Raw genomic sequence first — 21,570 nt, forward strand, 5'->3', positions numbered from 1 at the left:
AGGGAGAGAGAGAGCTAGTGAAAAAAAGGAGACCTTAGCGCCTACCGCCATTAATGTAAACAAAACGAAATAAGAAAAACATTGAACGAACATCAAACTTTCGGCAACTGATGTAAATAAATGGGATTGCATCGGCTGGTGTTCGGTTTGTGCGAGAGTGTACTTAAAAGAAAGTGTGCTTAGAGATCGATTTATTGAAAGGTACCCGATGGCAAGTTCGTGGAAATGAGAAGAAAGTTTTGTTTATTTTTTCCTGGAGGGTAAAGTTTATTTTGTTGTTGCTGTTGTTGTTTTGTTAGAGGTAAATGTAAACAAAACGCAATGCATTTGTTGTGTGTTTACACAAATAGAACTCTAAATGAGGTTGGCCATTATTTTATGGACCCTCTTTTGGTAATTAATGGAAATTATTTAAATAAACAAAAAAAATGAAGATGGAGAAGAATAAGACTTACCGTTTCGTCCAGATAATGAACGGATTGTTGCTGCTGCTGCTGATAATGATTGTTGATGTTTGATGATTGTGACGGCGACGACGATGTTGTTGGCTGCCGATCTGCAAGACTGCAATCCATATTACATTTGATTTTTGCTTTAGGCCACACAGCAGAGACACAAATACTACAACACTCAGATGCTGGACATCAAAAGTCGTGTAAATGATGTTGTTTTTTTTTATGGCCTGGTTGTTGTTTTGTGGGCCAGTTGTGGGCGACAACAACAACACCAACTACTTTACAAGACAAAAACAAAGCAAACTACTTGAACGAAGACGAAGAAACAACACAAAAGAAGTTTGTTTGGCAGCAGCAGATCTGTGGTATTATATGGCACACAAGTAAAGCTTTGGAACCAACGTTGCCCCCAAACGTGAGTGAGTTGTAAAATGACGATGATGGTGCAACGATGACAGTGATGGTGGTACTTCTTGTAAAGTCACACTTACGCACACACTCTTACCTCAAATGTATGCAAATAAGCTGGGAACGGCGTTGATGGCGATGGCACATTGGTTGTGGCTCCAAAAACCAAAGATAAATATGGGTGGGGGGAATGAAGACTTGGAGACCCACCACAATTGATTGTAAAACACAGGCACACACACTCACACACAGAACAAGATATTTCTTGCACAAGTTTGTTTTATTTTTTTTTCCGTTGTTTGATTATTGCTTTTCGTTAATGGTTTGTTAAAAGAAAGAACTCCTTCTTCTGGAAAAAGAATGAAAGGCCATAAAATTCACATATCAATAACTTCGTTGGTGGGGACCCAGCAGGACAGCAACTGGATAATTTTATGTATTTATTATTACTTGTTTTACACCATTTAACACGGGTATGTTTTCTTGTCACATTCCTTTTTCTCTTGCCCAATAATGGTTAGAGTGGGCGTTTTGAAATCCTAAATGGATTCAACAAAAAAAACCCACAACTTCTTTTTTCTTAGAGGCAAAAAATTTTCACATTTGCTTTAATTTGTTGCTGTAGATGGCCAGAGCGGCTTCACGTTTTTTTGTTTTTTTTTTTCGAAACCAATTGGTTCCTTACACCCACATAAACCCAAAACTTGTATGAAAATTTAAGATTATTTCCTTAACAGCAACAAAGACATTACAGACGAGTGATAAAAAAACACACAAACACACACAAGGGTTTTGTTGTTTATTTCAGTTTCTTGTGGCTACAAAAGATAAAGAAAAGTTTTTTTCAAAAATCACAATACAAAATTTAATATCAAAAATTTCATATACTTCGTTTTGGGTGTAGCCACAAACAGCAGCCAGTCAGCCAGCCAACAGGGGAGAAAAAGAACCAACTCAATTGGGGTTAGTGGAGTTAACGGCGTTAAATTGCAACTTCAGCAAATCATGCATTGAACAAACACACATTTTTAATATTTAATTGAAATTCCAATATCTATCAAACACATCTTAACAAAATAAATTTTCCATTTATTTCCACAATTCCCATGAATATTATCCTGCTTTGGGCGGTAAAAGGCTGCGGCGGCTCAACATTCACTGTCACTGAACAGACTTTGGTTTCTCTTGGTTGCCTGGTGCGCTTAATCAAACTGCATTTCCCCCTTTTTTGTTTAACACATACACAACACACGTACGCACGCACAAACAAACAAAAAAAATCTTACTGGAGTTTAATTTTTTTTTTTTCGTCTTCTTCTTCTTCTTCTTGTTTCACTACTCTACACACATTACAACAAAAACAACAACACGTCTACCGGGAGGACAATCAACGACAAGAACTTGACTTGCCTTTTGACAATCCTTGCAATTTCCTGTTTCAATTGCCACAAATATTTCATTTAACTTTGCTTTATTTCAGTTATAATTTGTTAATATTCTTCTTTCTTTTAAAAAAAATTTCCTTTTTTTATTACTTTTATCGAGTAGTTTCCGCTATTTAAGACGAAGCAAATGACTTTCCGCCCCCACACAATAAATTAAACTGACTCTGAGTAAGACCATACAACGCGGAGTCGTTGCAAGTCAACGGCGTAACAATTGTCATGGGCTGCCGCGAACTTCTCTTCTCCCGGTTACAATCAAAAGAAAAACCAGGATGAAATGTTTAATAGGGGTTTAATTAAATAAAAACTATAACAAAAATATATTATAAAATATTGATTTATGTTTAATTAATTTGTATTTATATACATTAATAAATATTTCTTATCTATTGTATGCGGCTAAGGTACTCTCTTTCTCTCTTACTGTAAGGGATCGAGTGTGTGTGTGTTCAGTGTTATAAATACCTATTAGACTTTGATGAAATGTTTAAATGGGCTAAATTAAAATAAAATTATAATAAATTGTTGGTTTATATTTAACTAATTAGTATTTATATACATTAATAATTATTTATTATCTATTAAGGACGGCTAAGTGACTCTCTTTCTTACTGTAAGGGATTGTAGAGCATGTTCAGTGTTAGAAATAACTATTAGACTCGGATGAAATATTTAAATGGACTAATTTAAAATAAAATTATAAAAAAGAATAAATATTTGTTTATATTTAAATAATTATTATTTGTTTTTTCTTTTTTATTAATAATAATTTATCGTCTAATGCAGACAGCTGATTTCTTTCCTTTTACTGCAATACATTGTGTAGTATGTTTAGTGTTAGAAATTCTTATTGGACTATGGGAGAGAATGAAAAAAAAAACCGATAAAATACAACGAATAAGCATGTAAGGCGGAATTCAAGAGAAATAAAGACAGATAGCGGAATCGATTTGAATAACATATAAGGCTTTCTTTTGGCCAATTATGGAGTTATGGTTTTTATTTGCATTACATTTAAAGTAGCTTTGGGTCAACGACATTGAAATTAGTCAATTAAAAAATACCTAAATTGTGAAGAATGTGTTCGAATGCCGTATAAGGAACATATTTATTACTTTTGCCATAACAAAGGAAGGAGGTTAGTATATTTTTTCCCATTTTTATAAAAGGAAGTGAAGAGACAATTAATTGCATTGTATGCCTAAATGACAATTAAAAGTTGGGTGTTAAAAACATTGTTAACAAGGTAAGGGGGAAGCAAAATACCTTAAAAAGTAATTAAAATTTTTGTTTGGAATTACTCATCATTAAAAATAACATTTTGATGTTCATGAATCTATAAAAAGTTGTCTTAAATGCAATACCATAGCCGCATTGACACAGCTACTGTAAAATCCATTTTTGAATGACTAATTATGCAAATTTATTAAAATTGTTGAACAATACATTTCATATGCAATTCCGAATAATATCGTGTAAGAAAATATATAAAAATCTAATTATTTTTAACAAACTTTTTAAAAATATTGACATATCAAATTTCCCATACTTTGATGTATCCATGGTAAAATGATGACAAAAATTAAATTTAAAAAATACAACTTTGAAACTTCAAATTTGTTAATAACAATTGTTATACAAAATGTTTCTCGAAAAATAATGAGATTTATTTAAAAATCAGGTTAAATTCATACTGGTAAAATAATGAAATCTATATTTGTTAGATGATAGGATGATAGGTTTGATGATAGCCTTAAAAATACATTAATGGTCACTGAATGTACCATTTTCACAATTCTCGTGCCAGTTGTATTAAATTGTGAAAATATTGTTTTTTTTTTTTTTTAACTTTTTTCGTTTAAGTAAATATAAAAATTGTAATTTTTCTTAAAAAACAACTTTAATAATTTAACACTTGTTAAAAATGTTAGTTGATATGTACGGCACTTAAACAGACCGCAATGGAAACTAAACATACCCCTTGAATATATTTCTGGGTATTTACATTAAATTGTGCAAAGATCTTTTTAAATTTAACTAGCAATTCAATTTAAAAATAATTTTTTATTGAAATTTTTGATAAAAAATCTATTTTTTTCTAATTTACACCGCTATTCGATGATCGGTTAGATGATTGGTAGCAACCTTAAGCAAATCTTAATTGCAACTGAATATACCCCTTTTGACATTTCTCGCGCCAGTCACATTAAATTGTGCAAAAAAATTCCGTTTTGTGGAAAATAATGAGTTTTACTTAAGTTTTAGTTTATTCAACAAAGTATTTATTCAATTTTTTTATTAAATAACCCTGTTATTTATTGTATTGATACCAAAAATCTCACAGCCCATTTATATTCCAAAAGGTAAGAGGTGCTAATGGGATGATACAAAACGAGAACTCTCTCACTTTAAAGCCAATCGTTGTGTGTGGAGGTTGGCTCGGTCTGTAACGACGCAAACACGTGAAGAAAATAAGAATTAAAATTCTGAAATTTTCTTCGCTTTATTTTACGAAGAAATTAAGAAAAAGCGAAACGAACGGGAAAAAACGAAATTGCCACAAGAAAAAAGTTGAATCATCTTTTGTAATTAATTGCTTTGTGAGTAGTATAAAAGCAGAAAAAAAGAAGAGTTGTTGTGCAAGTGTGCGTGTGCCTGCATGCGGAAAATTTTTGTGAATTTTTTTCGTATATAATTTTTTTCTTGTATTGGAAAGGTATCAGGTATTCATGCTTTTTATGGCAAAACGTTTGTAACAATAGATGATGATGATTGGGGTTTGGTATGACGTACGGTTTCGGTCGGTCTGTGGTCGGTGGTGTATCATTTATTGAATTTTTTTTTCAGGGCCACAAGATGGGGTTGTGCTCCAAATGCAAAATCCGAGGCAGAATAATTGTTTTTGTCTGCCTTTCAAATGATTTCATTTGTGAAAATTGAAATCTAAAGATCTGTAATGATTCTTTTTCATAATTTCTTTGTTCCATCATTTCGCAGACATGTGCGATTCATCGATTTGCCTCTTTTTTTTCCCTTACATCGCTCTCTTGAGGTGCGTTCTCGGAGAGATTAACGTTTTTTATTGTCAACAATGCGGGGGGTATGTTCAATGTGTGCCAATGAATAGTTGTCACTTAGTATTGCTGGCCCAAGGAAAAACATGTTTAATATTGTTCCATGGAAGAAAAATGTCGTTATTTTGTGGAAATAGAAAACTACATACTTCCACAATGACCAAAAGTACATTCCAGAGCCATATTAAGTGTTTATATTAGCCATTTCTCTAATTCCAATCATGCCTGTGAATGCCTGTTATCTTTTGTCCAAGCAAAATTAATTTAGTACTGTAGTGATTTAAATCATGCTAATTTTTTTGTGATTAATTTATTTTTATTCCATCCAGGTATCCTTTTTCCACATTTCTTCGTTAGTGTCACGCCCAACAACTGAGCCACAATGCCTTCGGACGCCAAAAAACGCGATGCCCAACGCAAAAAGGACGCACGCAACAAGAAAATCACCACCATTTCATCGGCCAAGAAAACAAATGGTGTCACCAATGGCAATAATGAGCCACCACGTGAAATGACCGAAGAGGAGAAATTGTGTGCCAAACTGGAAGAGGAGGCACGCATCTCTGCCGAAGCTAGAGCCTGTACCGGTTCCCTGGCCTCACATCCTCGTTCACGTGATATTAAAATAGAAAATTTCTCCATTACATTCTTTGGCAGTGAACTGCTGCAGGACACCATGTTGGAATTGAATTGTGGCCGACGTTATGGTGTTATTGGCTTAAATGGTTGTGGTAAATCATCATTGTTGGCTGTATTGGGTAATCGCGAGGTGCCCATACCAGAACATATGGATATTTTCTATTTGTCAAGGGAAATTCCTGCCAGTTCCAAGACGGCCTTGCAGTGTGTCATGGAAGTCGACGAGGAAAGAGTTAAGCTGGAAAAACTGGCCGAAGAATTGGCCATGAGCGAAGATGACAACGATCAGGAACAGTTGATTGATATTTATGAACGTCTTGATGATATGGCTGCCGATTTGGCCGAGGTAAAGGCTGCGCGCATTCTTCACGGTTTGGGTTTCGACAAGCAAATGCAACAGAAACAGGCCAAGGATTTCTCTGGTAAGTTGCCATATTTTTAACTTGGGAATTGGACACTAAGGTCATGATCTTTCTGATTACAGGTGGTTGGCGTATGCGTATTGCTTTGGCCCGTGCCCTTTTCGTTAAACCCCATTTGCTGCTGCTCGATGAACCGACCAATCACTTGGATTTGGATGCTTGTGTGTGGCTGGAGGAAGAGCTGAAGGAATACAAACGTATTCTAGTCATTATATCGCATTCCCAGGATTTCCTTAACGGTGTGTGTACCAACATCATACACATGACCCAGAAACGTTTGAAATACTATGGTGGCAACTATGAGGCATTTGTGCGTACCCGCATGGAACAGCTGGAAAATCAGGCCAAACAATATGCCTGGGAACAGGATCAAATTGCCCATATGAAAAACTATATTGCACGTTTCGGTCACGGTTCTGCAAAACTGGCCCGCCAAGCCCAATCCAAGGAGAAGACATTGGCCAAAATGGTAGCCCAGGGGTTGACGGAAAAGGTCTCGGATGACAAAGTGTTGAATTTCTATTTCCCCTCGTGCGGCACAATTCCACCACCCGTTATCATGGTGCAAAATGTCAGTTTCCGCTACAATGAGAATACCCCCTGGATTTATAAGAATCTGGAGTTTGGTATTGATTTGGATACTCGTCTGGCCTTGGTGGGACCCAATGGTAAGTGGAGCTTAAGATATAAGGTATTAAATGGCAAATAATTAATGTCGTCTTTTAGGTGCTGGCAAATCAACCCTGCTGAAATTGTTATATGGTGATTTGGTGCCCACATCCGGCATGATTCGCAAAAATTCCCATTTACGTATTGCCCGCTATCATCAGCATTTGCATGAATTGTTAGATTTGGATGCCAGCCCCCTGGAATACATGATGCGTGCCTTCCCCGAAGTCAAGGAAAAAGAAGAAATGCGTAAAATTATTGGCCGTTATGGCTTGACCGGGCGACAACAGGTGTGTCCCATACGTCAGCTGTCCGATGGCCAGCGTTGTCGTGTGGTGTTTGCCTGGCTGGCATGGCAGGTGCCACATTTGCTGCTGCTTGATGAACCTACCAATCACTTGGATATGGAAACCATTGATGCTTTGGCTGATGCCATCAATGATTTCGATGGTGGCATGGTGTTGGTTTCTCACGATTTCAGATTGATTAATCAGGTGGGTTGGAAAAGGATGGAATTGTGTATGATTTGGAGTTTTGAATAACAAAAATGTTTTTTTTTGTATTTTTTAGGTGGCTGAAGAGATTTGGATTTGTGAAAACGAAACGGTTACCAAATGGAATGGAAACATTTTGGACTACAAAGATGCTTTGAAAAAGAAGATTGTCAATGAAAACGAAAACAAGGGAGGCAGCAAAAAGAAATAGAATTAGCAAACACACACACACCAACACACAACCACATGAAACTGAAACAAACACTACGGTAGAACTATGTATTTTTTTCAAATAGTGTAGATTTATGTTTTGGTTTCAGAAAACAACAACAACAACAATATATACTTATACTAGGAACTTGCTCTATTCTTGAAGTGATCGAATTTTTTACCCCCTCCCCAAGAACACTATTTTATGATTTTGAACCAATCTTTTTTTAAATATTTTTTGTTTCCATTGTGAATCTTTGAGAATATAACAACAACAGCAACATAGTTAGAACTATAAAGATGTTTCTTAAAATAAAAACAAAACAAAAAATAGACAAATTATAACACTTAAAGGAAAACGATAACCGAATGTACTACACATTTACATACATAAAAGCTATATCAAATCTAGAGATTTATAAAACAAAAATACCTATATAAAGAAATGAATGACGTTCTTCAACAAATCTACACAAATTTCAATGTGATTTTATATGTTAAAAAAACCTTTCACAATAATAAGTTATATTAAACAACTGAAAAAAAAAAACAACATTTACACATTTATTAAACCTCCCTCTATTCTTTGTCCCCAAATCTAAACACGGACATTGGAAAATATTTAGCCCAAATTTTGCCTCTTTTTCCTCCACCTCTAAATCAAATAGAAAACAATCAAGCTAGCAAAAAATTGTTGTCAAGTCATGAAAAAAAGTATTGCAAACAACCTAAGCAAGCCCAGAACGCAATAGATGCTATTTTGGTATAAATTCTAAATTTGTTTTATTTTCAAAATCTTTTTATTTTTTTTTTCTTTTAAATTTTATTTTTATTTCTGTTATATTTTAACTTTTTGAGTTTTTTTTATTTTAAATTTTGGCAATTTTTTTATAAAAATTATTTTTTTTTTTTGGAAAAAAAAAAACGAAAATATTGAAAATAAAATTATGAATAATGTATTTACCCAAAATGCAAAAGGAAAATAACCAAGAAAAATACTATAAAAACCACAACAACAAAAAAATATTTGGATGAAATAAATAACGAATTATATTAAAAATCCCATATTTCATCTGACTTCAAAAAATGGAAATTGTGTTTTATTTATGGCTAAGGTATTTCTGAACTGTGTTGGATATATTTCCACGAATATCGTTACTACGGAGTGCATATCGCGGCTGTGCAGGACAAATTCAACAAATCGGATGAACAATATACAAGGGAGCTGTAGCTATATCTGAACCGATTTCCACCAAATTTGAAATACTTGCTTCTACACTCAATCTGGTCGTAAGTGCCAATTTTCATCCCATTTGAGCTAATATTACCCATTTTGTTGACAATAAAAGGCAAATCGGACGAAGATTTATATGGGAGCTATATCCAAATCTGAACCGATCTCTATAAAAATTGGCAAGGGCATTTCTGAGCTGCATATGATATATCTCCCCGAATATCGTTACTACGGAGTGCGTATTGTGGCTGTGCAGGACAAATTCAACAAATCGGTGGAACAATATACATGGGAGCTATAGCTATATCTGAACCGATTTCGATCAAATTTAGCATACTTATTTTCAGGCCTAATTTGGTCGTATGTGGCAAATTCCATTTGGTGCACAGTAAAATGCAAATCGGACGAAGATTTATATGGGAGCTATATCCAAATCTGAACCGAACGCGATAAAATTTGGCAACCGAACGCGATAAAATAGACTGTATTTGATATATTCCCCAAATATCGTTGTTACAGATTGCATATTACAGCTACGGAGGACGAAAATAGCAAATCGGATGAACAATAATTATGGGAGCTATAGCTATATCTGAACCGATTTTCACCAAATTTGACATACTTGTTTCTAGATACAATTTGGTAGTAAGTGCTAAATTCCATCTTATTTGGGCTAATATTATCCTTTTGGTGCACAATAAAAGGCAAATCGGACGAAGATTTATATGGGAGCTATATCCAAATCTCTATCGATCGCGATTAAATTTGGCAAGGGCATTTCTGAGCTGTATTTGATACATTCCCCCAAATATCGTTGTTACAGATTGCATATTGCGGCTATGCAGGACAAATTCAACAAATCGGCGGAATAATATACATGGGAGCTATAGCTATATCTGAACCGATCTCCACCAAATTTGATATACTTGTTTCTAGACTCAATTTGGTCGTAAGTGCCAAATTTCATATTATTTGGCCTAATATTACACGTTTGGTGCACCATAAAAGTCAAATCGGACGAAGATTTATATGGGAGCTATATCTAAATTTTGTCCGATTATCTCCAAATTGAATAGGGTTCGTCCTTGGATCAAACAAATGGTTTGTGCCAAATTTCATCTGAATCGGGCAATAAATGCGACCTTTACTTTGACTTAGAATGTGATTCTATGCAGGTCATCAAAAGGAAATATGGGTCTATCTCGTTTCCTTTTGCCTGTTATAAACAAATGCACAAAGACATAATACCTTGTGGTGTAGGGTATAAAAATTGAGAAATGTGAGCCTACAGGAATTAATTTCGATCGAATTTGTTTCGTTATCGAATTTTAAGCTGATCGAATTTTAAGTTTATCTTGATCGAATTTTAAGCTGATCGGGAATTTTTCGATGTGTTATAATTTTGTCCTTGTCCTCCAGTATATTTTGGAGGTTATAACAAATAATCATTGAATTGTGTTTAAAACGAAAAATAATACTAGATTTTTACATTTTGTTTAATACATTTTTCCAACAACAACAATTTCCTTATGACAAAACAACATTTTCCAATTGCAATTCCTTTTCAAAATATTCCGCAATTTTAGAATTATGGCGAATGCTCCTCAGCCATCGGACATAATCGGCAGGAATGCCCGTTTCTTCGGCACCCTTTATCAGTGTTTTGAGATAAGTCAACGACGGTTGTCTTTCCAGGGGTACTTTTTCGTGGGGAAACAATTTCAGATGGCCCTCCGGTTGTTTACACAAATGATATGCCCTACATGAAAGGGCATGATCCAGGGTGGGACAGTAGACCTCAACGGTGATGGGTGTGTAAATGCCTTCGTGGACTCCTTCTTGACTGGAATGGAGATTAAATTTTTATTAGTTTTTTTTTTAATGATGATATTAAGGCAAAAGAAAAAAACATCATTCAAATTTTTTTTTTTAATTTTATTTAAAATATTTTGAAATAATTTAAATGTTGGAATGGTGTTTTTCTTTTGCCCTTGGTTTGTTTTACAAAATTGTCAACCCACTTATCCAGATGCTCCAAATCACAGCCATCAATTTCCCATATGGCACCCCAAACATGATCATCTGGGGTGGGCACAATTGTGGCCGCTGCACCCATCCATCTTTTGGAGGGAAAATAAAAATCTAAACTATAATTCTGTGACACACAACAAAAAAGAAAACAATTTCAATAAATATTGAATAGTTGCTATTCAAGTTTTCAAAACATACCTCCAATTTCCCAGGACCCACCCTGACGGCTGTGGGATTTTGTAAATGTAAACGTCGGGCCAAAAGATTGCTGCCGAAACCAAAGTAATAGAATTTGGAAGCCATTTGGGTTGTGGGCTACACCTCACTTAACATAAATGGTTGTTGTCTCTACTACAATGCCCAACAACTGATAAGAATTGGGGGACAAGGGTTACAATTTGCCAAATGCGAATTAATTGTCTTCTTCGGTTGGCTATCTCTTGAATTTTAACAATCCAATGTCACTGATCTCTCCAGCACTAGGTTCCATACAAAAGTGTTTAATTTTGCAGCAGTTTTATTTAAAATATTTACAAAAATAGTTTTTTTTATTTACACACACACCGCCTGTAATGACTTTTGACTTCCTGATGATTTATTGTTTATGTTTACTTTAGTGAGAAGAGGGTTGCCATCGTTTGGTAATTTTACAACTTTAACGGGATTTTGCAAATCTCATGAGATTTGTACATAAATTGTTTTAAAGGATCAAAAAACGTGGATTTTTTAAAAAATATTTCTTCAAAGGAACCAGAAACGTGGATTTTTTAAAAAATATTTCTTCAAACGAACTAGAAACGTGGATTTTTTAAAAAATATTTCTTTAAAGGAACCACAAACGTGGATTTTTAAAAAAAATATTTCTTCAAAGGAACCAGAAACGTGGATTTTTTAAAAAATATTTCTTCAAAGGAACCAGAAACGTGGATTTTTTAAAAAATATTTTTTAAAGGAACCAAAAAACGTGGATTTTTTAAAAAAACATTTCTTCAAAGGGACCACAACCCTGGATTTTTAAAAAATATTTCTTCAAAGAAACCAGAAACGTGGATTTTTTAAAAAATATTTGTTCAAAGAAACCAGAAACGTGGATTTTTTAAAAAATATTTCTTCAAAGAAACCAGAAACGTGGATTTTTTAAAAAATATTTCTTCAAAGAAACCAGAAACGTGGATTTTTTAAAAAATATTTCTTCAAAGAAACCAGAAACGTGGATTTTTTAAAAAATATTTCTTCAAAGAAACCAGAAACGTGGATTTTTTAAAAAATATTTCTTCAAAGAAACCAGAAACGTGGATTTTTTAAAAAATATTTCTTCAAAGAAACCAGAAACGTGGATTTTTTAAAAAACATTTCTTCAAAGAAACCAGAAACGTGGATTTTTTAAAAAATATTTCTTCAAAGAAACCAGAAACGTGGATTTTTTAAAAAATATTTCTTCAAAGAAACCAGAAACGTGGATTTTTTAAAAAATATTTCTTCAAAGAAACCAGAAACGTGGATTTTTTAAAAAACAGAAACGTGGATTTTTTAAAAAATATTTCTTCAAAGAAACCAGAAACGTGGATTTTTTAAAAAATATTTCTTTAAAGAAACCAGAAACGTGGATTTTTTAAAAAAAAAATTTCATTAAAGAAACCAGAAACGTGGATTTTTTAAAAAAATATTTCTTTAAAGAAACCAGAAACGTGGATTTTTTAAAAAAATATTTCTTTAAAGAAACTAGAAACGTGGATTTTTTTTAAAAAATATTTCTTTAAAGAAACCAGAAACGTGGATTTTTTAAAAAAATATTTCTTTAAAGAAACCAGAAACGTGGATTTTTTAAAAAAATATTTCTTCAAAGAAACCAGAAACGTGGATTTTTTAAAAAAAATATTTCTTTAAAGAAACCAGAAACGTGGATTTTTTAAAAAAATATTTCTTCAAAGAAACCAGAAACGTGGATTTTTAAAAAAAAATATTTCTTTAAAGAAACCAGAAACGTGGATTTTTTAAAAAAATATTTCTTTAAAGAAACCAGAAACGTGGATTTTTTAAAAAAATATTTCTTTAAAGAAACCAGAAACGTGGATTTTCTTTACTTATTTAAATTTTATTTTGTCTTTATTTATTAAAAAAATATTGAGTTATATATACATAAATACATACATGCGTGAGTAATTTCATTTAAAGTTTACTTTTTGATTTTTGCAAAAAATCCGCAACGGCCTTTTGATAAACGGGTCCTCGACGCAATCTATCAATTTCCTTCAATTCGGCTTCCAGTGCTTTGAAAAGCTGTTCCCGTTGATTTAACCGCATTAAATTCTTGCTAATTTTTACCGATTCCCATGGCAACTGGGAATACTCCTGCAATTTAGGCCATAATCTTGCCTCTACATCATTCAAATCCTCATAGATTCTGGTTACAAATCCCAATTGCTCTGCCTTTTCTGCTGATAACTTTTCACCAAACAACAACAGCTTGGAGGCCCATGACTGGCCGAAATGTTGGCTAAAAGTATACGAAGAACAGGCCTCGGCACACAACCCCAATTGCGAGAATGGTGTCTGGAAAAATGCCCCCTTTGTACAGACACAGATGTCACACAGGGCCGCCAGGGTAAAGCCAATGCCAATACAGGGTCCATTGATTAGGCAGACAATAATTTTGGGACAAGCAATTAGGGTCTTGATTAGGGAACGTAAAATATAATTGGCCCCATAGAAATAATCCTCGGGATCACGATATTCCTGCAGCTGTTTGAGATCTGTGCCGGAACAGAAATAGTCACCACAGCCGGTTAGCAAGATCATTTTAACATCTTTGTTGTGCGTAGCTTCACCAATGGCAGCAATCAGGTCATAAACTGCATTGCGATTCAGGGCATTTCTACTTGCCAATCGATTGATTTTTAAAACTAGAATATTGCCACGAAGTTCTTTGAGTATTTCACTTTTTCGAGTTTTATTTGATATTCGGGAATCTCTATCACGTCTCCTGATGTCTTCCATGGAGGTGGGATCTTGTAACTTTGCCATCTTCTTGGCTCAGTGGCTCTCAGCTGACTGAAAACAATGGAATAAACAACTTTATTGAGGCTCTATCTTTAATTTGACTTCGGAAGGTATACACACATACTTGACTTGTTTGCTTGTCTTGTCTTGTCTTGCAGTGAGTATAGATTAATTAACATATAAATTTATTTATTTATTTTTTATTTTACTGATAACAACTGATCACTGGATCAACTAGTCTTGTCTGAATGGAGTAAAATACACAGTAAAATGCAAACACACACGCACAGCCACCAAGAGGCAACATACCAAGCACATAGTCTCTCTTCTTAATGATCATTATCATTAGGAATAAATTTATTATTGTTATTTGTTTTTTAAACAAATGTTTTGATAAAATTTTGCGGGGGGCTCGTTGAATAATTAATTCCGTATTATTTATATCACTTTTGCTTTCATTTCGTATTCTTGTCTCCACAAAGTAAACTGATAAAAGGCGGTTATTCACAGGAGAGAATGACAACCAGGAGAGCAAGACAACGTTATGCTCATTTCAAAAGTGCAATGTGGCGCCATGGGCATACAATGATTTTGCAATCAATTCATTTGTTGCAATTTTCTTCTTGTTGTTGTTGGTTTTATAAATTGATTGACTTGGTAAATTAGATTACAATTAGTTGGGAGGTAATTGTTTTTAATCCGGTACTTAAACAATTTTGCATTCAAGTCATATAAGGTGAGATGAGAAAAGCATAATATCAACTCTCTTTTCATTTTATTTGAAGAGAGCGGCATTGGTTGAAAACAATTAAATGCCGACTTTCTTAAATAGGTACATTTTTTAAAAGCAAAGGAATCAAATTTTTAGAAATGTTTTTGTAATATTTTGTTTTATTAGCCAACAAACGTGAACAGAAAAAAGAATTTAGACATATCTCTCATAAAAAGAGAGGTATGTTTTTGAAAAAAAACGTATTTTATAATAAAAATGATAAAGGAAAATTAAAAAAAAAATCTAGATACACATAAACGTTTCTTAAAATAAAAGCTTTTTGAAAAGGTAATTCTTCAAAAAAAAAAAAAAGGCTCTGGAGACTCATAAAAGTGGTTGTCGATTTTTTCTTTTGAATTTTTTTTCTTTGGCGAAAATCACATTTTCCCCCCAAAAACTGAAATAAGAAAAATTCTTCGTTTTTATTTTTTTATTATTAGATTTATTTATTTTTATTTAATTGAACTTTTAATTACTTTTCATTATATATTTTGTTTTTTGTTTTTTATTTTTAATTTTTATTATTTGTTTTATAACTTTTGTTTATTATTTGTTGTTTTTTTTAAGATTTCTGTTTAAAAATTGTTATGTATGTATAACTGGATGTTGTTGGTAAGATTTAAATGTTTAGGAATTTTTTCGTTTATTTTTTGTATATATTTAAATGATGTAAAGTTATATATTTTTAGGTATATATATAGATTTGTTTATATTCGATTAAAGGAAACATCATGGTAAACAAAACTAACAAAGTTTTGGTTAAAAAACCATACGGAGTATGTATGTAAATAAGCAATTGGCAAGTAGGTAGTTTTACAAAAAAATATATGTATTTTATATAAAAAAAGTTATTTCAATTTTCTATTATTTTTAAATGTTATTTTTTTGCGATAATCCTTTAAAAAAGCTGGCTTAAATACAAATTGCCAAAAAGAAGATGTAGAAGAGAAATCCACAAACACCACACTCAGTGAAAGAACTGTTAAAATTGCTCTCTCTCCAAGCGCTCTCCTTTGTGTGACATTCAATAACAATTGTCAACAACTGTTACAAATCTTAGGGTAACCAAGCACACCTCACATTTTCCTTGTAAAACAAATTTTAACAGAAGTTAAATAAATTTTGTAAAATTATTGACTTGCCGAATTGCTATGTAATATACACATCTAATTTTTTATATAGATTTAATTTAAAATTGAATTTCATTATTGCATTGTTGTTGTTTTTTAATTTTTATTTAAATTTTTAAATTATTATTGTTTTGTTTCTCTTTTTTTTAATTTTTATTTAAAATTTTATTATTGTTTTGTTTTTATTTTTTGTTTCTCTTTTTATTAACCTCAACTATTTAACTTTAATTTGGGTTTATATTATATATTCTTGATATCATGTTGTAATTAAATTTTTAAAAAATTAATTTCTTTAAGATTTTTATTGTTTACTATAAAAGAAATTTCTGTTATGATAACTGTTTTTAATTTCCTTTTTTTTTGATAAAAATGTTTATGTAAATCTTTATAACAATGATATATATATAATAACTAGATTTGTTTTTTAATACATTTATGTATATATTGTTTGTATATATATATATAGTTTTATAACAATGTGAAAAAAATTCTTACAACTTCTTTTTTTCATTACTTTTTGGCTTTAAATATTTGTGTGTATGTTGGTTTTTCCTATGTGTCAATTGTTAACATGTGTTGTTTTTATTTTCTTTTTTTTTTTGTTTTATAATTTAATAATATATACTATATTTTTTAAATATTTTGTGTAATATTGCATTGTTTATTGTTTTCAATTTCATTTATTTTTGTTTTTTCATTTCTAAATAATAAAAAATTAGTATTTTTTTGTATTATTATTTTTAAGAGGATATTTGGAAAAAAGCTAGGTATGAAGTTTGGGTTTTGGTAGAAACATGGGAACAATATTTTCCAACAAAGAAACCGTTTAGATTTTGAAAAAAAAATGATAATAGGAACAGGAAACGCTAGGAGCTTAAATATGGGATTTGTGGTTTTAGTTTTTCTAGAAAGAAATTTGAATTAGGAAGCACTACATTAGATGTTTATTTTTATTATTTTTGAAATTGTAACAGTGTTTGGTATTCTTTAAGTTTATAATGATTTTTAATATATTTATCTATGAGAAAAAAAGATATTCTTTTTTTACAAAAAAATGTAACAGTTTTGTGTAGTATATTTTATTATATTTGTATTATGTTTTAATTTCTTAGGCATAACAATGTTAACATGTTTTCTTTATTTTTTTATTGCACTATATCTTTCTGTGTTTCCAGGAAACTAAAATAAATAAATAACAGAAACCATAAGACCATAAATATTTAAAAAATAACACACATTTAAAAAATCAATTAAAGCTTTCTACAACTAAGGGTGGAAATACGTAAAGCGCATATTTGGCTGGCTTCTTCGTAGATGAAAAAAGGAGTTTTAGGTTGACATAGATCGATTTTTGCCCTAGGCTCCTTTTGTTCATTTCCAATGACTTAAGGCAGTCAGATAAGCGCTTTATGTATTCCCATCTTAAGAGGTCATATTTCAAACATGGCCCTTAATAATAAATATAAATATAATATAAATATAAATTTTAAATAATTATAAAAAATATAAAATAATAATAAAAAACACCTACAAAAACACACTACAAACAATGAGGTATACAATAAAATCTTGTTGGTTACTATGGCTAAAAATAATTTAAAATATAAAATAAATTTAAAAAATATTAATTTTAAAAAAAAATCACACACATAAAAATTAAATAAAATTTCAAAGTTTTACAAATCAAAAAAATTGAATAAATATTTAAAAAAATATAAATTCTGTGATAATTTCATACATATCACAATAACACATTTAAATTACTAAAAATAAAATCGTTTAAAAATTTTTCTTTTAAATTTCTCAGCTTTGCGTTTAAGTAACTCCTTTTCTTCTTCACCTCCACCCCCTAACCACCCCCTTTAATCCACATAATCCCTTATGATTAGCTCACGTTTAGCATAGATTATACCCGTATTTGTGTTAACCAACGTACCGCCCGACGTGGTGGCTGTTGTTGTGACCGCCGGACCAATAATCGTCCTGGCATTTGGTGAGAACAGTTGCACATTGGCATAGGTTGTATTCAGAGAATTTAAAGTTAATTCACATTCATCATCATCGCTGGGACTAAGTAAAAGGGCACTGCTATCCGAGTGATTATTGTTCGAGTGATTGTTGTTGTTGTTGTTGTGATGATTTATGAGGATTTGTTCAGCATCTTGTTGTTGTTCGGCATCTTCTTCTCCTTCTTCTGCTTGGTGTTGTTTGTTGCGCAGCTCATTGATTTCATTCTGCAGGCGTTGATTGCTCAAACGTAAATTTTCATTTTCCGTAAGGCACTCGCGGAGGCTGAAATGGGAGATAAAAAAGAAAAACTCCGGTAAATGAAAATCAAAGAACGGAAAAAAGACAAAAATTAAAAAAAAAGAAAAAAGTCAGTAGATGACCAAAAACTATAGCTACAAGTCTGTAGATGTCCATCGAGAAAATCTAAGGGTCAGTAGATGTAAAGCATTTACATCTACAAGTCAATAGATGTCCAACGGAGACATCTACAGGTCAGTAGATGTCCAACAAAGACATCTACAAGTCAGTAGATTGAAGACAAAGACATCTACAAGTAAGTAGATGTCCAACAGGGACATCTTCAACTCAGTAGATCTAACACAATGACATCTACAAGTCAGTAGATATCCAAAAGAGACATCTACAAGTCAGTAGATGTAAGCCAAAAATATCTGCAGGGTAGTAGATGAAAGTCAAATACATCTACAAGTCAGTAGATGTCCAAAAGGGACATCTACAACTCAGTAGATATCCAAAAGGGACATCTACAAGTCAGTAGATGTCCAACAAAGGCATCTTCAAATCAGTAGATGCAAAACAAAGACATCTACATGTCAGTAGATGTCCAAAAGGGACATCTTCAACTCAGTAGATATCCAACAGGGACATCTACAAGTCAGTAGATGTCCAACAGGGACATATACAAATCAGTAGATGGAAGAAAAAGACATCTACATGTCAGTAGATGTAAGACAAAGATATCTACAAGTCAGTAGATGTCCAAAAGCGACATCTACAACTCAGTAGGTATAAAACAATGGCATCTACAAGTCCGTAGATATCCAACAGGGACATCTACAAGTCAGTAGATGTAAAACGAAGGCATCTACAACTGAGTAGATGAAAACCAGTGACATCTACAAGTCAGTAGATGTAAAACGGATACATCTACAACTCAGTAGATGGAAAACAAAGACATATACAAGTCAATAGATGTTCAACAGGGACATCTACAAGTCGGTCGATGTCTAACAGAGACATCTACAAGTCAGTCGATTTCCAACAGCGACATCTACAGGTCAGTAGATGTCTATAACAGATATCTAAAAATCATTAGATGACCATCAGGGACATTTCTAAGTCAGTAGATGACCAATGGATGCCTAAAAAAGGAGTAAATGACTAGTGGAGACATCCACAAGACAGAATACAGTCATCGACGAAGCCGTAGATGACCGAAAGTGACATCTGTAAATCCGTATATGACCAAAACACGCATCTACAAATCTGTAGATGGCCAAAATCGGCCTCTACAAATCAGTAGATACCCCAACATTGGCTACAAGTGCGTAGCTGATCCCCACTAACCACCACCACCACCACCACGAAATTCGTTCATCTTCACCCACCCCACCTTACCTTTGTATTTCGTCCTGCATCGATTTAATATATTCGCATGCTTTTATCAATATTTGAGATTTTGAATCACTTGGCGGTGCACGAGTTGAGCCTTGCTGCGGTTGCAACAGAAGTCTTGGCGGGGTGCTATTAACAGACTCCTTGATAAGGGTCACCCCAGCCGAACCGTTGGTGACAACACTATTCATATCCGATGGTAGCATTTCTTTCAATTTAAATATCCAACTATTTATTTTATCACGACGACGACGTTCCACCTCATTGTGGGTTGCTCGACGTTTATCATCACGTTTCTTGTAGGCTTCCAAAATGAGGCTACGCTGTTTGCTGGAATCCTCTTGCTCGCGCTGACCACCGACAGCAATGGTGTTGGTGTTGGCATTATTTACCACAATAGATTGTTGGCCAAGATTCGAGATAATAGTTTGTGGTGGTTGCTGTTGCTGTTTTTGATTGTTGGCTGTTGATGCGCCCACGTTGGTGGTACGCAAAATTTGCATTGTACCCCCACCACCTCCGGATGATGTGGATGAAGTGGAAGTTGGTGACATAGGTTCCAATTTAATTGTCGTATTGTTGGGTAACTTATTTCTTGTTGTTGCTGCTGTTGTTATATTCTCGGAGAGTAGTTGTTTAGGAGGTTGTTGTTGGATTTCTTTGATAACATAAATCTCACAGCCACTGGATAGTTGCATGCTAGTTGGGATTAGAGTTGTGTTAGCAGCGGCCAAATTTGTATTCACCAGTGCCGGTGTATTGTTGTTGTTGTTGTTGGTGGTGGGTGTTGTGGTAAAATTGCTGCTATTGTTGTTGCTGTTGTTGTGATTAATTATGGGTTTCCCTGATTGATTTATAATACGATACTGTGGCACTGTGGTCAACAACTGAGTGGTTGTGGCTGGCTGTGTTGTTGCTATTGCTGGCGTGGCGGCCACATTGCTCTCCTGTTTGATTTGTTGCAATACTGAGCTATCTATAATGTATTCTTCCGATTCATCTGAATTATCATCACATATCGAAAGTAAAATGTTGGCGGGAAGTGTTGCGGCCGAATTGCTTAATATGAAACTGCAATGGAAAACAAAAGGAATGTAAATGGCATAGTTAAAAGCTAATATTTCAATTTTACCTTTGTCCACCAATGGACAATGTTGTACCCGTTGCTGTGGCCACTCCCTGTAAACAATCATTTTGTGAGGATGAGGCTTGCACCAATTCAAGGCGTGCCCGTTTCCGGTGGTTATCCATGATGGTAAACATAAGAAGCTATGCCAACAAAAGAAGCGCAGAAATCTTATCGTTTTTCTTTTCGTTTTCAGGGGAGGATTTAAGAGTAGCTCGAGATAAGGTTCACAAAGAATTTCAGCAGAGAAACCCAAAAGGCAGCACACACACCCACTAGCATTGATATTTGCACTTGTTTTCAATTAATTTCTTAACATATTCGAAGTGGCCGTTAGATTTATTGTTATTTAAAACTTATTTATAATTATATTTTTTAGTTTTTTTTGTGTTTTTTGTTTATTATGAAGGAAATATATTAAGAGTAATCAGCTGTTTGTTTGACATAGAGAGCTGAGTTGTTTCTAAATGTCAAACTTGTCACAACCAAACCATATTGTGGTACCTATAATGGAATTTGACGGGGAATAATTTTCCCCTTGACATCACAACGCTAAAATGGAAAAATCTTTCAAAATGCGAAACTAACCTCAAAAACTTACAAAAAATTATTTCCTTCAATTTGTTTGTAATATTTTTTGCGATATGTATCATACCTACCAATTTCATTTGTCCGGTGACTTATAGTGAAATTTGACGGAGAATAATTTTTTCCCTGACATCATCAATCTAAAATAAAGCACTGAGGAAAAATCTTTCGAAATGCGAAACTAACCTTAAAAAACTTACAAAAAATATTTACTTCAATTTGTTTGTA

The 21,570-nt window shown here is 33.0% G+C and overlaps 5 protein-coding genes across 9 annotated transcripts in view; 1 reads left to right on the forward strand and 4 right to left on the reverse strand.

Annotated features, from left to right (window-relative positions):
* The window catches only part of LOC101901551 (ras-associated and pleckstrin homology domains-containing protein 1), a 95,256-nt gene extending 92,789 nt beyond the window's left edge, over window positions 1-2,467 (reverse strand). Inside the window, exons 1-3 of one of the 3 annotated variants that reach the window (XM_059122478.1) lie at window positions 2,399-2,460; window positions 961-1,212; window positions 456-564 (exon numbers count right to left, since the gene is read on the reverse strand). In XM_059122478.1, coding sequence (XP_058978461.1) covers window positions 456-564; window positions 961-1,010 — 159 coding nt within the window. In that variant the 5' untranslated portion in view covers window positions 1,011-1,212; window positions 2,399-2,460. Of the gene's footprint in view, window positions 1-455; window positions 565-960; window positions 1,213-1,313; window positions 2,145-2,273 lie in introns of those variants that run through there. The other 2 variants (XM_059122477.1, XM_059122476.1) reach the window with 2 other exon arrangements.
* Window positions 2,468-4,504: 2,037 nt separating this feature from the next.
* LOC101897819 (ATP-binding cassette sub-family F member 2) lies at window positions 4,505-8,903 on the forward strand. Of its 2 annotated transcripts, none has more exons than XM_011295726.3 (5): window positions 4,505-4,671; window positions 5,712-6,443; window positions 6,506-7,111; window positions 7,170-7,606; window positions 7,683-8,903. In XM_011295726.3, exons 2-5 carry the CDS (start codon window positions 5,765-5,767, stop codon window positions 7,815-7,817), a joined length of 1,857 nt encoding a protein of 618 aa, XP_011294028.1. In that variant the 5' UTR covers window positions 4,505-4,671; window positions 5,712-5,764; the 3' UTR covers window positions 7,818-8,903. The 2 variants fall into 2 exon arrangements, with proteins under 2 accessions (XP_011294028.1, XP_005187164.1); XM_005187107.4 differs by lacking the exon at window positions 4,505-4,671 and adding an exon at window positions 4,707-4,908.
* Window positions 8,904-10,525: 1,622 nt separating this feature from the next.
* Window positions 10,526-11,680, reverse strand: LOC101898676 (gamma-glutamylcyclotransferase). Its single transcript, XM_011295725.3, has 3 exons — window positions 11,280-11,680; window positions 11,072-11,205; window positions 10,526-10,893 (listed from the first exon to the last, which is right to left on the reverse strand). The coding sequence occupies exons 1-3, from the start codon at window positions 11,382-11,384 to the stop codon at window positions 10,578-10,580; spliced, it is 555 nt and encodes a 184-aa protein (XP_011294027.1). The 5' UTR covers window positions 11,385-11,680; the 3' UTR covers window positions 10,526-10,577.
* A 1,475-nt stretch (window positions 11,681-13,155) lies between these two features.
* On the reverse strand, window positions 13,156-14,493 carry LOC101898507 (enoyl-CoA delta isomerase 2). 2 transcript variants are annotated; one of them, XM_059122236.1, is made up of 2 exons: window positions 14,206-14,493; window positions 13,156-14,132 (listed from the first exon to the last, which is right to left on the reverse strand). In XM_059122236.1, exon 2 carries the CDS (start codon window positions 14,103-14,105, stop codon window positions 13,251-13,253), a length of 855 nt encoding a protein of 284 aa, XP_058978219.1. In that variant the 5' UTR covers window positions 14,106-14,132; window positions 14,206-14,493; the 3' UTR covers window positions 13,156-13,250. The 2 variants fall into 2 exon arrangements, with proteins under 2 accessions (XP_058978219.1, XP_019893625.2); XM_020038066.2 differs by having other exon boundaries at window positions 14,202-14,493.
* A 1,590-nt stretch (window positions 14,494-16,083) lies between these two features.
* Window positions 16,084-21,230, reverse strand: LOC101898330 (probable myosin light chain kinase DDB_G0279831). The gene is made up of 3 exons (XM_005187110.4): window positions 20,761-21,230; window positions 19,632-20,699; window positions 16,084-18,275 (listed from the first exon to the last, which is right to left on the reverse strand). Exons 1-3 carry the CDS (start codon window positions 20,889-20,891, stop codon window positions 17,846-17,848), a joined length of 1,629 nt encoding a protein of 542 aa, XP_005187167.2. The 5' UTR covers window positions 20,892-21,230; the 3' UTR covers window positions 16,084-17,845.
* Between the last annotated feature and the right edge of the window lie 340 nt (window positions 21,231-21,570).

Source organism: Musca domestica, unplaced genomic scaffold (genome assembly GCF_030504385.1).
Source record: "Musca domestica strain aabys unplaced genomic scaffold, Musca_domestica.polishedcontigs.V.1.1 20, whole genome shotgun sequence".
NCBI lineage: Eukaryota > Metazoa > Arthropoda > Insecta > Diptera > Muscidae > Musca > Musca domestica.